Genomic DNA, 15,873 nt, shown 5'->3' with positions numbered 1-15,873 from the left:
ATAATAAAATAAACAAACTTTAACGCAGGGGCAAAAAGGGTATTTTCCATTAATCGCCTAGACACAAAAAATGTTTAAACATAAAAGGTTCGATTTTTACGATTACTCTGCAAAAGCGTAAGGCAAAAGAACAAAACAAGCTTTGAGTTTTTATGATGAACACATCATCACATTGCTTGCAATATATATATATATATATAGTCTCTGGCTGTTACTACTCTAATCAAAGATCAGTCTTTTTTATCTCCATCTTTCTTCCATTCCCATATGACTTTATAAGGCTGCATTGAGCTTTCTGCAACATTCTCAACAGAGGAAGCTTCCCGTCTAAAAACAGCTATCTGAGAAGCAAACCCGGGTTCTACTTCACCAGACCCACCAACACCGCTAAACTCGACACCGTAGTTATGGCGTTTGGCGAGATTAGAGGCCCAGTTGTTAAACTGTTCTCTTGTCCATTCAAATTTGTGGTCATGGTTCCTGAATTTTGGAAGCTGTGACCCGGATTTGTCTTCTTCTTGTGTTTCTGATGTAGAACGCTGGAGAATTGTGTTGAACTCGTAGTTTGGTGTTGAGACAATCAGGAGCTTGGGGTGGAACAAGCTAAGAACTTTTTCCCCGAATTCACAGGCTTGATCTTCTTCCATGTGTTCAATAACCTACAGATTCGGAACAGATTATATGTTACGCCGAAACCAGACAGATTGCTTTTGATGAACATGCACAAAATTTGAAGGATTAGATAGCAGCATATAGAAGGACCTCTAAGCAAGTGCCGATGTCAACGTCATGCAGCCTGGAGTCAAACTCAAGGATGGAACCATCATAAAGTGTAGCAGATTTGACGTTGCAAGCTTCCTTGTTTAGTTTTATATGTAGCATCTGCGATTGAAACACAATATACACAAGAACATATGTAAAACCAACCATTTCTTTTCGATTACACAATATGCAGAGATTCATGAGTGGTGCAAATGCAGTCTTCATCAAACACATATCAATTTTTATGATGCATTAGTCTCATCAAGTAAAGTCTACGAGCGGGGAATAAAGAACAGTGGTGTGTGATTTTTGTATACCTTAGCAGCACGGGCAAGACCCTTCGGCGAAATGTCAACACCGATGATGGTTTGAAGTGAAGTTGGATAGTCAAGTAGAGAGTCTAATAAACTTCCAGATCCGCATCCAAAGTCAACCTGTGAAGAATAGAGGTGCCATCTTACGCTTGTCAAAGATTTACCAATTAGGACAAAAAGAGACTGAAACAATCTAGAGTTTTTTAAAAGTGTTGAATTCAGAATCCCAATAAGCAGGAAGACATTAAAATATACAGAGCTTACCAAAGTAGAAGCGGATGATTCTCTTATATGTTTCAGTGCATATTCAACACGCTGTTTAGAAAGTGGAGGTTTGAAATAAGCCGCCTCCATTCGTTCTTCTGATGGCCCTTTCACTCCCAACAAAAGTATACTGTAATTTAAACTTGGACGTTCTGTGCACAAAAAGCAGAGGAATTCATCACTATCACATATAAATGTTCATGGAATCTCTGAACTTAGTCATAGATATAGGTCTAATTTTTGTTCATCCTCTGCCTACAGCCATGAAAGCTGTGATAATTTTGGCTGTGATTTTCTGTGATTTCATCTAACTAGAGCTGACACAACAAAGGTGAATTGTTACTAATGATGTTACCTCATCAAAATAATACAATACTGAGCAACAGAAAGAATAGAAAAAATAAATTGCTTTGACATTTTTGCCCAAAAAAAAAAACTTGCTTTGACATTAAATCAATCCTAAATTCACCAGAAGACTTTACGTGAGGTTCTTACATAACGTTGCCTAGACCTAAGTTCACTGGTGAAGGCAGTACAAATGTCAACATATGATAAACACCTTTTTTTCTTCCAACCAGAAAATCGTTTTAAGAAAGTATCCTATAACCTGCAACAAATGTAAACATTATAAGCATTACCTGATAGAAGCGAGCGGATTCTCACAGTATCAGAAGCAACAGCCAAAATCAAAGCTTCAGCAGCATCAGGGGGGGTAATACTAAAAGAAGAATATTCACCCACAGTCATCTGAGTAACAGCTGATTCAATATGTGGATTCATGGATCCAGTCCCTACCTCAAACTCTATCTCTTCATTGCTTTCAATGAGATCTATTGAGGGTTCACAATTAGCCGAATATTCAGCATCCCCCTCAGACTCCATATCTTCATTGCTTTCAATGTCTTCTCTTGGAGATTCACCATCACTCGAATCTTCAGAATCCACTGCCAAAGACAAAGAATAGCATATGCTAACAACGGAACCGTTTGTTATAGATTGAACATGCTTCTCTGCCGATAGCACATTCGTGGTTTTTGATTCAGAACTGTGTTCATTTTGGGAAATCGGTGGGGCCGCAAAAACATTTGGACTTGGAGATTTAATATCCTGGTCGTCATCTGTATCACATGGTTGCTCTCCATCCACATCCAGGTCAGCGAAAAACTTACTAAACCATAAGAGGGCTCTCAATGAAGCATTTTGAATGGCATCATTTTCCTTCTCATAGAATTTTCTCGGTGAACATTCTAAAACCAAATCCTGAGACTTTGTAAAAATTTTCACTTCACATCTAAACCCATGCCCTAGTCCTGGTGTATCTTCTTTTTCCCTACTCAAATTCTCATTGGCATCATCAACTCCTGAGACCTTCAACTTCTTGTGAGATCTGAATATGTCAGACAACGATTTCACAGGAGCAGTAGATGAAGAAATGATGGGTTCTGCTAGTCGGTGCTGGTGGCAGAACAGGCAGAGAATCTCCCTGGGGAGTGGACCTCTCCAATTAGATTTTGTAGTGAATGAAAAAGGCAACTGTGCAGCAATTAGTGCTTGTCGGGAAATTTTGTAGATTCCATTGGGTGACATGCCGCAACATATTCTGCAGAAGTCACAAAGCCAGTGTCATGCATCAGTGCATGATAAGAATAAGATATGCAGTGCTTCATCGGAAGGCAAAGACAAACATCAAATGCATTACTTCAGAGTTAGTAGATGTAACCAATGCAATATTCCCAAAATCTATTCTATAAGAAGACGTGGAAAGGAAAAAATTAGACATAAAACTGAGCAAAATTTGGTAGGAGAGAAGGGACCTGTAAAATGAATTTACAGTTACATCATCATAGTTAAGATCATCGGACTTCCATCGGTAACCAACAGATGCCAAGATTGCATCCCCGTGAATATCTTGACCACAAATGTAACTTGCTCGTGCATTCCGAGATTTTTTAATTTGAGATGAGTCTTCATTTGAACTTCCAGAGGCTTCTGATGAATTATCAGAGGACTTCTTCGGAATATCAGAGTACAATCTACACTCAGAACCACAGGATGCTTTTCCAAAAGTCCTGCTGAAAAGCAAAAATACTTTCAAACCAGATTAACATCAAGAATGTCCACTTAACTAATAGAAAAAAGACAATATAATCACCTGGATATCATCACTTGGCTGCCATCTTTCAATCCGAGCCTTTCAGCAATACTATCCAAGTAATGCCGGTCTGATGAAATGTAAAGAGTATCTAGCTCAACAACCTCCTCATCGATACATGGAATATATACAGCCGCGACTTCTCTTCTATGTAGGGAATCAGATACATGAGTAGCTAGTGCTTCTACAATTTCTGAAGGGTATGCATTTTTCCTTCGGAGTGCATGCTGAGATACAACAATGTAGTCTGACAACTTTGCAGAAGCCTTCATGACATAGGAAATGGCCAAGAAAGGATCTGATTCCACAGAAGGATCGATAATTTTACAACGACTGTTAATCTTTGCATCAAATGTAGCAATGACAGAAACAGGAACTGATCCACAACGTTCACCATCTCTTCGCAATGCCGCTCTAAGGTGAGCTCCCAGAGGATGCTCAGCTGAAAGAAACTGCAATCGCAACAGCTTACAACATTAATGCTAGTACCTTTTAATATTTAGATATCCCAGATACCTTTCAGTCCAGGGATATAATTGATAATATAAATAACGAAGATTTCGTCATATTTACAAAATTATGGAAACCAGAAAATTCTTTTGATCTACTAACCTCATCAGAAAATATATACTTAATGCGGCCAACAATTTCATCCCAAGCTTCATCCACAGTAAGATCATCATTCTGAGGACGAATGCCTAGCTGCAACATGAATAGTCTTGTCTCCGTTAACATAAGAGATACCACATTACAGAAGAGATATATATATACACAACAAAGCATACCTTCTCAAGAGCCAATTCAGCAGCAGATTGTTCAGAATCCTTCTTCTTTTTGAAGACATTTGATACAACAGAAAAGTCTGGTAGCTGCAAGTGGCAGCGATAGAGACATGGACCTTTTTGAGGTATTGCTAACCCTGGACAACCACTCTGAGAAGAGTCATTAACTTCCTCAACTCTATAGCTTGCTTTAGCACCAAACTTCTGATGTATAATCGCCTTTGGAGTAGGAGTATGCTTCCCACCACCCGCCATCACAAACACAATGTAGCTTCTTTAATACACTGAGACAAGCAAAGGGTACACATAACTATTGTCAAAGATCAGCAAAGATGGTAACTTTTATGCAAAATGTGCAGATCCCTGAAATTAGGGTTTATAAGAGAAGAAGAAGAAAGTCTCAAACTTGAAAATTCAAATCAGAGCCATAGAAAACATTAATAAATAAACAAAAAGTTCAAAATCGAACCAACATCTATTTGACTTCCCACATTCTCAATGTTCTAATTCTAACGACTTGTATGCATTATCAGATAAGAGAATTACCAGTAAATTCTCAGTCTTGCTAAGTCAAAAATGGCAAAACCCAAATTACAAAACTAGAATCGATTACTGTGGTAGGTTTTATGCACATGCGATGGGAAAAACAGAGAGACGAAACACAAGAAAATGAGCCAAAGCAAAGATTTTTCGTTTCAAGGAACTACTGATAGATAGAGGGTTCTGACAAAAAAAAAACAACAACAAAAAAAAGGGTTTTGAGTGTAACACTAAAACAAACGAATCGTCGTGAAGAGAAACGGTGGATCAGTGAAATTGAGTTTCAGAAAGAGCCCAGAAGTTGAAAAACTATACACACAAACATAAAGCAAGAAGAATCAACAACGAACCTAAAGAGTTCAGCGGAATGTCATGTAAAGAACTGAGGAGCGAGCAACAGAGGAGGGAGTTTTAGAGGGAGGAGGGTGTTTTGGTCATTTACATGTTGTAGAATCGTTTCTTTTTCCAGCTTTTTTTATTTTATTCCCTATCCACCATGCGCTTTTCTAGAAGAAAATAAATACCATTTATGTGAACTTATTATAGGTTCATGTTTTAGTACTCTCACATTTCTTGTGCTTTGCAATACATTTTTGTATTCACTACACATCTATGCAGCCTAAATTTGAAGAAAACCATCTCATGTAATGGATGGATGCATTATGCATAACACTAATATATTACCAAAAACAAGAGTGTGATAAGGAAGAAACATGGAGATTTCAGAACTAGGACAAGTGATAAAACATACAAACTCAAAAAGAACAGAAAGAAAAAAGGACACTAGTCTATTCTGGTTGATACTCTTATGAAAGATTAGTCTTTTTGTCTCCATTTCCTCTTGACCATTCCCATATGACTTTATAAGGCTGCATCGAGCCTTCTGAGACCTTCTCCACAACGTTGGACAAAGATTTCCGTCTGAAAACAGCAATCTGAGAAGCAAACCCGGGATCTGCTTTACCAGACTCACCAACACCGCTAAAGTAGACGCTGTAGTTATGGCGTTTAGCGAGCTTAGATGCCCACTGCTTAAACTGTTTCCTTGTCCATTCGAACTTGTGGTCTTGGTTCCTGAATTTAGGTAGCTGTGACATGGATCTGTTTTTTAGGTGGTTTGGAGGAGCAGACTTGTGGAAATTTTTGTTGTACTCGATGTTTGGTGTGGAGACAATGAGAAGTTTCGGGCGAAACAAGCTTAGAACTGTTTTCCCGAATTGACAGGCTTGATCTTCCTCCATGTGTTCAATAACCTACAGATTCCAAAAGGATTATATCTAAAGTAAAACCAGAGAACAAAAAGACAGGTTTCTTGATGAGCTTACACAAAATCTTGAATATTAGAGAAGCTGCTGATGAAGAAATGAAGCAAGAAAACAGAATGGAACCTCTAAGCAAGTGCCGATGTCAATGTCATGCAGCCTGGAATCAAACTTGAGGATGGAGCCCTCATAGAGTATAATAGATTTGAGGTTGCAAGCTCCCTTGTTTAACTTTGAATGTAGCCTCTGAAATAAAAACATGCGAAAATATTGATGCAAATCAAGAATCTTCAATGTACCATCTCTTTCCAATGACAAAATAAAACCATGTAGGAGTAACATGTTACACGACCCATGACTAGTGTAAATGCAGTTTTGATCAAACATATATCAAGTTCTAAGATGCATTACTCTCATCAGGTTAAGTCTAAGAATGGGATAAAACACGGTGGTGTCAGATTTCACATACCTTAGCAGCACGGACAAGACCCTTCTGTGAGATGTCAACGCCAGCAATGGTTTGAAGTGAAGTTGGATAGTCAAGTAAAGAGGCTAGTAAACTTCCAGATCCACATCCAAAGTCAACCTGCAACAATTATAGAGACTGAAATATTAATTAAAAAGTCGTAAAAAGAACTCGAACTCACAATAAGCAGAAAGACAGTATGATTAATCAAGAAACACGAAGAGCCTACCAGAGTAGAAGCTGACGATTCTTTTATATGTTTCACTACATATTCAAGACGCTGTTTTGAAAGTGAAGGTTTGAAAAAATCCGCCTCAATTTGTTTTTCTGTTGGCCCTTTCACTCCCAACAAACGTACACAGTATTCAAAACCTGCGATATCTGTGCATTAAAACCAAAGCAACTCATCATCAGAACTACCGTAGCTTGGCTGAAAATCTCTTATCTTAGTCACAGGTATTACTTGTTCATGCGCTGTTCAAAGCAAGAAAGCTTTGAAAAAGCACAGAAACACTTCATAAGAACCAAAACAACACAGAACTTTTAAGATTGATGCTACCTTCACCAAAACAGTACAGAACTCATTAAACCCATAGGACCAATTGCAACAGAAGAGTTTGCAACAAAGAAATTCAAGCCTAGATTCAACAGTAATAAAAAAAATGTCAACATTTGATAAAGTTTTTCATTTTCTAACCAAAAATGTTAAGAATTTCCTATACACATTAGAAGTATTACCTGAACGATCTCTCTGGGTTCCAGTGGCAGCAGTCACAAACAAGTCTTCAGCAGGCGCATCAGTTAAAAAACGAGCATATTGGCCCACAGCCAGCTGAGTAACAACTGATTCAAGATGTGGATTCATAGAACCATTCCCCACCTCGAACTCTATCTCTTCATTGCTTTCGATGAGTTCTTTTCTAGATTTACCATCACTCGAAAAATCAGCATCTACATCCAAATACACAGAATAGCATATGCTAACCAAGGAACCCTTTGTTATGGATTGAATACGAATTTGGTCCTCGTATTCATTCCTTTCGTCTATATTTCGGAAATGTCCCCTTGGAACAGCCTCTTTCATCAAGATCCTCTGTTGAAATACCATATCCAGGTGTTCACTTGTATAACATGTTTGCAGTGGGTCCACATCCCCCTCGTCGAAAAGCCTACTTAACCATGAGAGGGCATCCAATGAAGCATTTTGAATAGCATGGTTTTCCTTCTCATAGAACTTTTTCGACGTGCAATCTAAAACCAAATCCTGGGACTTTGAGAGAATTTTCACTTCACATCTATATCCAGTCCCTGATTCTGGTATCTCCTCTTTTCCCTTGCTCACATATTGATATTCGCTATCATCAGATTCAGAGTCTTTCAACTTCTGGTAGGATCTTAATATGCAAGACATTGGTTTCACAGGAGCAGTAGATAAAGTAAAAATGGGTTCTGCTAGTTGTTGCTGACGGCAGAACATGCAGAGAATCTCCCTGGGGAATGGACCTCTCCAAGTAGACTTTGTAGTGAATGAAAAAGGCAACTGCGCAGCAATTATTGCTTCTCGGGATAGTTTATAGATTCCAATAGGAGACATACCGCAACATATCCTACAGAAGCCAAAAACATGGTAAGATACGCAGTGCTTCAGCAGAAGACCAAAAGCTATACGAAGGAAAAACAAAACATAAAACGGAGCAAAAGTTGGTAGGAGTAAGAGACCTGTAAAACGACTTTAAGGTTACACCATCATGTTCAAGATCATGGGACCTCCATGGGTAACCAACAGATGCCACAATCGCATCACCGTGAACATCAAGACCACAAACAAAACTTGCTTTTGCATTCCGAGACTTTTCAAGATGTAATGATTCATTAATTGGACGTTTTTCACGGGCTTTCCATGAATTATCGAAAGACTTCAACTTAGGCATGGCAGCGTATACTCTACACTCATAGCCAGAGGAAGTTTTGCCAATAGTCCTGTTGAAAAATCCAAAAATAGTTTTAATCAGATTAAAAATGAGAAAGCTCCATTTTATTGACAGAAAAGATAATGTAATCACCTTGATATCATCACTTGGCTGCCATCCTTCAACCCAAGCTTTTCAGCAATAATATCCAAGTAATACCGACCTGATGAAATATCAAGAGTGACTGGCTTAACAACTTCTTCACCGCCAACAGTACATTGTATATGCACAGCCTCAACTTTTATGCTTTTCACATGAGTAGCCAGAGCTTTTATAATTGCTGGAGAGTATGGCTTTTTCCTTCGTAGAGAATCTACATGCGGAGACACGACAATGTAGTCTGGCAACTTTGCTGCAGCCTTCATGACATAGGACATGAGCAAGATAGGATCTGAGTCCACAGAAGGATCAATCACTTTACAGCGACTGTTAATCTTTGCATCAAATGTCGCAATAACAGAAACAGGAAGTGATCCACAACGTTCACCATCCCTTTGCAATGCCGCCCTAAGGTGACCTCCCAGAGGATGATCAGCTGAAAGAAACTACAATGGTAACAACTGAAACGTTATAGCCAATAAAGACAAACCACAAATTAACTTTTAGACCTTTTGTAGTGATGAACTCATAATTAAAAACATATAAAAATCCGAAATTGCTTATGACCTACTAACCTCATCAGAAAATATATACTTAATGCGTTCAACGATATCATTCCAAGCTTCATCCACAGTTATATCATCATCATCATCATCCTGAGACTGAATTCCTAACTGCAACATGAATAATAATTGTATTTTTTAACATAATTAAAGAGTGTTAACAAATCTACGAAACAATAAGAGCAGAGAGATGTGCCAAAATCATACCTTCTCGAGAGCCAATTCTGCAGCGGATTGTTCGGAATCCTTTTTTCTCTTGAAGACATTTGATACAACAGAAAATTCTGGTAGCTGCAAGTGGCAACGATAGAGGCATTCATTCGAAGAAACATGAACTTCCTCAATTCTATAAATTGCTTTATCACCAAACTTCTGATGTATAATCTCTTTTGGAGTAAGAGTCTGCTTCTCCTCACCCGCCATCACAAAACTCACTGTAGCTTCTTTATACACTGAGACAAAACATAAGAACTATATATGACTCATGTAGATAGTCAAAGACCACGAAAGATGGTAACTTTAGTGCAAACTGTACGACTGCACACTGCACAGAACCCCAAAAAAACTAGGGTTTTGTAAAAGAGAAACAAGAAGATGACCTAAATTCGGGGACTTAAGGTTTTATGACAGACAACAGTATGATGAAACAGAGGAATATGAGTCAAAGCAACGATTTTTCGCGCGAAGGAAGCAGAAAAAAAAAAGGGTTGAAGTAACGTTACGAGGAACGAATTGTCATAAACAGTAATGATGAGTCGATGAAATCGAATTTCAGAAATAAGCCTTAAGTAAGCAAGCGAAACATAGAGACGAAACACAAGAGGAAGATTCAAAGACGTACCTTTGAGTGTCGAGGGAAACTAGTTTGAGCAACAGAGGAAGAATGTTGGGGGGATTTCAAATGTAGTAGAGGTGTGGGATGAAGAAAGCGAGGGTGTTTTGGTCATTTAACATTGTAGATATTAACACAAACACTGTTTCCGTAATTTGTACCGGAGAATCTGCAAAAATGGTTTGGTTCTCTTTGGTGGACCAATTGCAGATCTTGAGGTTTTAGGGAAAATAGCCAAGAATGATTATATATCAAATTGATTACGAATTACAGATAAGGAAAATGGTATATTTACTGATTTGGTTAGTGAGTAACAACACTGTTAAAAAAATGTAATTACCAACGGTGACTAAGGGGGGTATTGGACGAAGGAAATTGATAGAATTAAACAGAATTTGAATTCTAGTGTTATTCATTTTGACTTTTTGTAGATTCTATTAAATTCTTGTGTTATTGAAATAACTATTTGTAACCATTCTTTTAAAATATTTTTAATTCTAGTGTTATTCAATTTGTTGAATTCTTAGTTCTATTAAATTCAAGTGTTATTCAGTGTTATGTAAAATTCTATGACACCATTATTTGACAAGAATTTAATAGAAAAATTAGTGTAAAATGTATTGAACAAATTCTGAGCCTTTATGTTGTGATTTCGGTGGAAAAAAAAAGACGTACGGACTTCAAATGGTTCTTCTTCTCATTGTCATCTCTTCTGGAGCCAAGACCTCAACAAAATTTCCCTCAAATGATTCGTCTTAACATTGACATCTCTTCTGGAGCAACCAAGAGCCTCATGTGCGAACCATTAGCTATGAACTCATGTGCAACATATCTTCTTTTCCACCTCTGATCTGCTCCAAGCTTGATCCTTCACCACCATCGAGAGTTTCCACAACCATGACATGTGCTAATAGAGCCACCAGTGGTTTCCACCACCTATGCGACTTCTCCAACTCTCTCCTTTTCTTCATGGCTCTCTCTCTCTCTCTCCTCTTCTCCCTTTCTCTCTTTTTTGTGTTAACGAGATTACTGTCTCTTTCATCACATCTCCACATGAGACCTCACTTCTCATGTTTTCTCGTATCCTCCAGAGATGCCATGTGACCATGTCTTAGCCGTGTCTCTCTTTCCATTTGACGGAGTTGATCGAGAATCAACCACGGTGAGTCAAAATGAAACAACGCCAAACGACGGCAACGACACAACAACTTCGGATTGATCTCCTTATCATCGTGAGCACAAGCTAGGATGACAATGACACGCTTGCTTTGGTAGCTGCGACATCTGCAAGGTTTCGGGTGTGCTCGTGAGTCGTGAATCGTGATGCTCTGTTTTTGTTAACGTGAGAACAACAAAACAAAAAAATTATTTGATACTCATCAGTGCTGAAGCATGTTTGTTATTTTATTCGTTATGGATATGCTCCAATTTTATTAGATAAGAATGTTGTTGCTAGATTTTCGATACTTTTGAAATTTATTAAATTAATTATTGTTTATTATAAAATCTTGGATGCTTCGACGGTGAACACACACACTTCTTCTTTCCATCGCCACCGTCACCACCGCTACGGTGACCAGCGGTGGCTTCCACATCTGTTGCCACCGTCACTTCTGCCACCGGGGTAATTTCGTGGAAGCTCTCCGGAGGGATAACAAGAGGTAGAAGAATTTTGTAAATATATCTTTTCAATTCTATTGAAATTTCTTTTCAATTCTATTGAAATTTCTTTTCTATTCTATTAAATTGTTGTAGAATATTCGTAGAATTTGAAAGAAAGATTTTAAAAAATCTTTACAAGTACTTGTAAATCTGTATTTATGTCTTTAATTCAATTCTATTAAATTCTATGACATTCTTTGCTTCAATACCCCCTCCTAATTGTTTGTATTCTTTTCGCTAATCCGGATTAAATAAAGCTATTAATGGTGACTTTGACTTTGAGCTCAATAACTTTGACTGCATGATTTATTCTTCGCTGACCTCTAACTACTTGCTAGTTGAATCCAAGAGTTATATTCAAAGCAAGAGATGCTCTCAAACTAATTACAATTCACATGGCATATTATAAATATCACAGCCCTTCCAAGACTTTTATTATTCTTAGCAATGAAAATCAACAATCTAAATGCTAAAATGCACAAAGTAAACGGTTATTTTGCAGGGTCATTGTTAAGATTGCCTCAGACCTCATCTTTGCCATTGTAAAAGTGTCTGAAAACACAAGAGAAGTCCTTCGTTTCATGCCCTTCCTCGCACATCTTCTTGTAACTGCAAAAAAAAAAAAAAGTCAAAATCCTCAGCTTGATGTGTGTGCTTTGCTTCATAAGCGAGATTTAAACAGAGTTTTCTAAGTTGTTTCCATAAACTGTCATTCACAAGCCTTCTTTTTGTTCACAGCAAAGGAATATAGCTTCTAGGAGAAAAGACTACTCAAGTACTCACATTTCTTGTGCTTTGGATATCAATGGGCTTTTGTGTCCAACTTCTTCAGCTGAGGCTGCTGCGAGGTTTAGGTCTTTAGCCTGCATTTTGAATACACTATATACATGAAAGACTTGTGTAACAAATGATTGCTTTAGAGACATTTTATAGGATCAAAGAAAAAGATATAGAGATTTGTTAAGAAACTGACCATAAGTTTGGAGGCGAAACCGCCATTGTAATCCCTTGAAGATGGCACACCTTTCATCACTCCTGGAACTGGATTGTATGCGTCACTGAGGTTATAAGAATATAATAAAGTTAAGAATTTGGGGGTTTGGACTTAACTAGACGACAATTATAAATTTGAAGAGGTCATTTCATTTACATACCTACTCCAACATCGGCCACTAGATGTGTTTAACACTTCTGTTAAGGTACTGGCAGATATTCCAAGTGACTGACCAAGAGCTAAGGCTTCTGAAGTGCCGAGCATACTCACAGCCATTGCCAAATTGTTACAAATCTTTGCAGCCTAGGTTTGAAAAACAACATGTCGTTTCTCAGTCTACATCGAAAAAATTCTGTTTAAGAATTGCAGAGACAAGTATACCAAAGATTAGATAATGTAACAGAAAAACATGGTATAGCAGTGAACTTACAGAGCCATTTCCTGAACCACCACAGTAGATGGAGGTTCTACCCATTGACTGAAGTATTGGTCTAGCAGCTACGTAAGCATCTTTGGGACCTCCAACCTACAAAACGTGCAATTGTGTCAATGCCATTGTACTCTTATAGGTATAAAGGCACATATAATCAGCAAAGTTGATGTTATATATAATCATGATTCATGAGCATCTATGAAGGATGTGACTCAAATAATGTAGAAGATAAGAGAGTCGACAAGATACCATGAAAGTAAGTGTACCAGCTTCTGCAGCAAGAACACCTCCAGAGACAGGAGCATCCAACATGACCGGCTTTTCCCAATTTCCTGCATCAATGATGCTTGAAACTATTGAAAATTGAATAATCTCGACTTGTTGACAAGAAGAACAAAATGAAGCTGTTGTTTACTAATAAGAAGAAACAAACTTCCTTCCAAATCCTATCTATGCTTTACCTCTCTTTTCTTTCAAATTACAATTAGAAACAGCAAGCGAGATTTTTCGAGTTGTTTGTGGATCAATAGTGGAAGAATCTATTAACAAAGCAGGTCTTATAGCATTTTCTCCAAGAAGCAACCCATTTGTTCCTGTGTACACATCCATCACCTACATCAATCACAATTTTTTTCTTCATAAAAAACATCCAATCAATTAAAGATTAACATTCTTTCAGTATCAGAAGGTAAACAACAATACTATCTCGTACACAGGATGATCTTTCAAATTGTTCTCTTATAAAAATCTTGCTAAAGGTAAATAACTTACATGAGATGATGAAGGCAACATGGTAATCACAACTTCGCTATCTTGTGCAACTTGATAAGGAGTTTCTCTAGCAGAGACTCCCATTTCGGTGAACATCTTCATAACATCACGGTTTCTGTGAATCAACACACAAGTATATGCCCAAAAAAAGTGAATCAAATGAATCAACATTAAGCAATTGATAGGCAGCAAAACGCACTAAAGGACATTACATGTCATGGACGGTAACTTTATATCCAGCTTTAACTAGATTATTCACCATTCTAGATCCCATATTTCCAAGTCCTATAAAACCAACATTCTGATAAAACAGCAAAAATGAGATTTCATTTGCATCAATTTTGAATAGAATCACAGAACAATGTTCAGACAAATTTTGCAGTTAACAAATCTTATCCAGACAACTTGAATTGATGAATTTTGGATAAGTGATCAAGATCAATAAGCAATTTGGCCCCAAAAAATTCTTGTAAACTATGATCGAGATTATAAAAGTTAAGATCTTTTCTTCCAACTACCTTAAAGATCATGTTTTTGGAACGTTTTAAGAAAATTCTAGGTACTTATGACTTATGAGGTAAAGAGATTGTTTTTTTCTGATCATGAAGGAAATTAAAAAGCAGAACCTGGAATTGATTTGAATTTTGAGACGACGAAGAGAATAATCGGTGGAGCGACCCAAACACGAAATTGGTTTTGAATTTGGAAAGACAAAGTAGAGTTTGCGCTCTGCGAATCGCCATTGATGAATTTCTTCAAACTCAGAGCGAGTTAACAATTAGCAAATGAGAGTGAGGTTTAGACGTAAAGTGTGTGTAAAACCTCATCAAAACACTCAGATTTTGCTTTTTGAATTATGACCCCTTAATTATCAGTTTCTTCTGAAATTGGACTGTTACTTTCAAATTATCAGTAAAACCCAAATAATTTGGCCTGATGCCCGTTGTCTCTTCCGGTCTTCTTCCCTAGTCAACGAAGTCAGCATATGGGTCCCATCATCTTACGTGGTATTCATATCTCTTCTACATATTTATTTCTTTTTGTTTAAAACTTCAAAAATGTTTATATCTCCGAATATTTAGTACCTTTTTCTCTGGATTGTTCAAAAATTCATGTTTCATTTACTACACATTTTCCTTATTTTCTTGTATTTTCTTCTGTATTTTCTTGTAATAATATTCACTCGAAACTATCATTATTTGTAATAATATTCACTCGAAAAATCCGGAAAAACCGCCATCTATTTTTTTTTTTTTTGCCGTTTAATACCTGTGTTTTTAAATTTGGAATAAAAATACCTCATTTAATTTCGATTGCCTTTTAAAACTATCGTTTTTTAAAACTTAGTAATTTCCAACCCGATTCTTAACAGTCGTTACTGGGCGTAACAGAATTATTTAACAGCGTTAAATTTTAACCGGCAAAAAATCCGAAAAAACCGCTATCTATTTTTTTTGGGCGTTTAATACCTGTGTTTTTAAATGAGGTATTTTTATTCCAAATTTAAAAACACAGGTATTAAACGGTAAAAAAAATAGTTGGTGATTTTTTCGGGTTTTTTCTCGTTTTTATTTTCCCTATTATTTACTCTTGACGTAATTCATTTATTGCAATTTTCTACCAAGATTTATTAGAACACTGCGCAATTTTCGCTTATTTTCCCAATGTCGCTCTTTGTAGATACAATGACAGTTTTACCCTCACTAAAGGCAAGGACAAAGACTCATAACCATATTGGATAAACTCTTTCACGTCCACCATGGTCACTCTCACTAAAATAAAAACATTAGTGTAAGTAACTTTATTTCAGTTTTTTGGATTCCTTTCCCGGGCCATTCCTGGCGGGTAATTATACAATTTTATTAATTTTTCCTCACTGAAAAGACTATGAAAAAGTAAAATTAATATATAATTTCTCTTGAACCCATGAAAAAAAAAATTAATAATATTTTCTTGCTATTTTCCTTTTTTATTTTTATTTTTATTTAAGATTTGGTGTTTTTTTTG

At 37.0% G+C, this 15,873-nt stretch overlaps 4 protein-coding genes across 7 annotated transcripts; all 4 read right to left on the bottom strand.

Moving 5' to 3' along the window:
- Positions 1–27: 27 nt before the first annotated feature.
- On the bottom strand, positions 28–5,224 carry LOC9303941 (small RNA 2'-O-methyltransferase). Of its 3 annotated transcripts, none has more exons than XM_021016442.1 (10): positions 5,165–5,224; positions 4,278–4,558; positions 4,105–4,194; positions 3,493–3,944; positions 3,155–3,409; positions 1,979–2,940; positions 1,341–1,492; positions 1,080–1,196; positions 763–882; positions 28–659 (listed from the first exon to the last, which is right to left on the bottom strand). In XM_021016442.1, the coding sequence occupies exons 2-10, from the start codon at positions 4,527–4,529 to the stop codon at positions 231–233; spliced, it is 2,829 nt and encodes a 942-aa protein (XP_020872101.1). In that variant the 5' UTR covers positions 4,530–4,558; positions 5,165–5,224; the 3' UTR covers positions 28–230. The 3 variants fall into 3 exon arrangements, with proteins under 3 accessions (XP_020872101.1, XP_002867869.1, XP_020872100.1); XM_002867823.2 differs by having other exon boundaries at positions 29–659; positions 3,155–3,412; positions 5,165–5,223; XM_021016441.1 differs by lacking the exon at positions 5,165–5,224 and adding an exon at positions 4,821–5,133 and having other exon boundaries at positions 29–659; positions 3,155–3,412.
- Positions 5,225–5,474: 250 nt separating this feature from the next.
- On the bottom strand, positions 5,475–10,300 carry LOC9303940 (small RNA 2'-O-methyltransferase). The gene is made up of 10 exons (XM_021016443.1): positions 10,016–10,300; positions 9,382–9,626; positions 9,187–9,285; positions 8,606–9,057; positions 8,262–8,522; positions 7,281–8,149; positions 6,772–6,923; positions 6,546–6,662; positions 6,203–6,322; positions 5,475–6,067 (listed from the first exon to the last, which is right to left on the bottom strand). The coding sequence occupies exons 2-10, from the start codon at positions 9,595–9,597 to the stop codon at positions 5,621–5,623; spliced, it is 2,733 nt and encodes a 910-aa protein (XP_020872102.1). The 5' UTR covers positions 9,598–9,626; positions 10,016–10,300; the 3' UTR covers positions 5,475–5,620.
- A 1,120-nt stretch (positions 10,301–11,420) lies between these two features.
- LOC110226191 lies at positions 11,421–11,971 on the bottom strand. The gene is made up of 2 exons (XM_021016923.1): positions 11,961–11,971; positions 11,421–11,711 (listed from the first exon to the last, which is right to left on the bottom strand). Exons 1-2 carry the CDS (start codon positions 11,969–11,971, stop codon positions 11,495–11,497), a joined length of 228 nt encoding a protein of 75 aa, XP_020872582.1. The 3' UTR covers positions 11,421–11,494.
- On the bottom strand, positions 11,946–14,666 carry LOC9305992 (probable 3-hydroxyisobutyrate dehydrogenase, mitochondrial). Of its 2 annotated transcripts, XM_021020072.1 has the most exons (10): positions 14,493–14,666; positions 14,079–14,167; positions 13,867–13,981; positions 13,557–13,707; positions 13,345–13,427; positions 13,093–13,188; positions 12,823–12,965; positions 12,642–12,726; positions 12,452–12,531; positions 11,946–12,277 (listed from the first exon to the last, which is right to left on the bottom strand). In XM_021020072.1, exons 1-10 carry the CDS (start codon positions 14,607–14,609, stop codon positions 12,190–12,192), a joined length of 1,047 nt encoding a protein of 348 aa, XP_020875731.1. In that variant the 5' UTR covers positions 14,610–14,666; the 3' UTR covers positions 11,946–12,189. The 2 variants fall into 2 exon arrangements, with proteins under 2 accessions (XP_020875731.1, XP_020875732.1); XM_021020073.1 differs by lacking the exon at positions 14,079–14,167 and having other exon boundaries at positions 14,493–14,573.
- Between the last annotated feature and the right edge of the window lie 1,207 nt (positions 14,667–15,873).

This window comes from Arabidopsis lyrata, assembly GCF_000004255.2.
Source record: "Arabidopsis lyrata subsp. lyrata unplaced genomic scaffold ARALYscaffold_7, whole genome shotgun sequence".
NCBI classification, from domain to species: domain Eukaryota; kingdom Viridiplantae; phylum Streptophyta; class Magnoliopsida; order Brassicales; family Brassicaceae; genus Arabidopsis; species Arabidopsis lyrata.
Note: the sequence above shows the minus strand (reverse complement) of the source record. Positions and strands in the feature narration are given on the sequence as shown.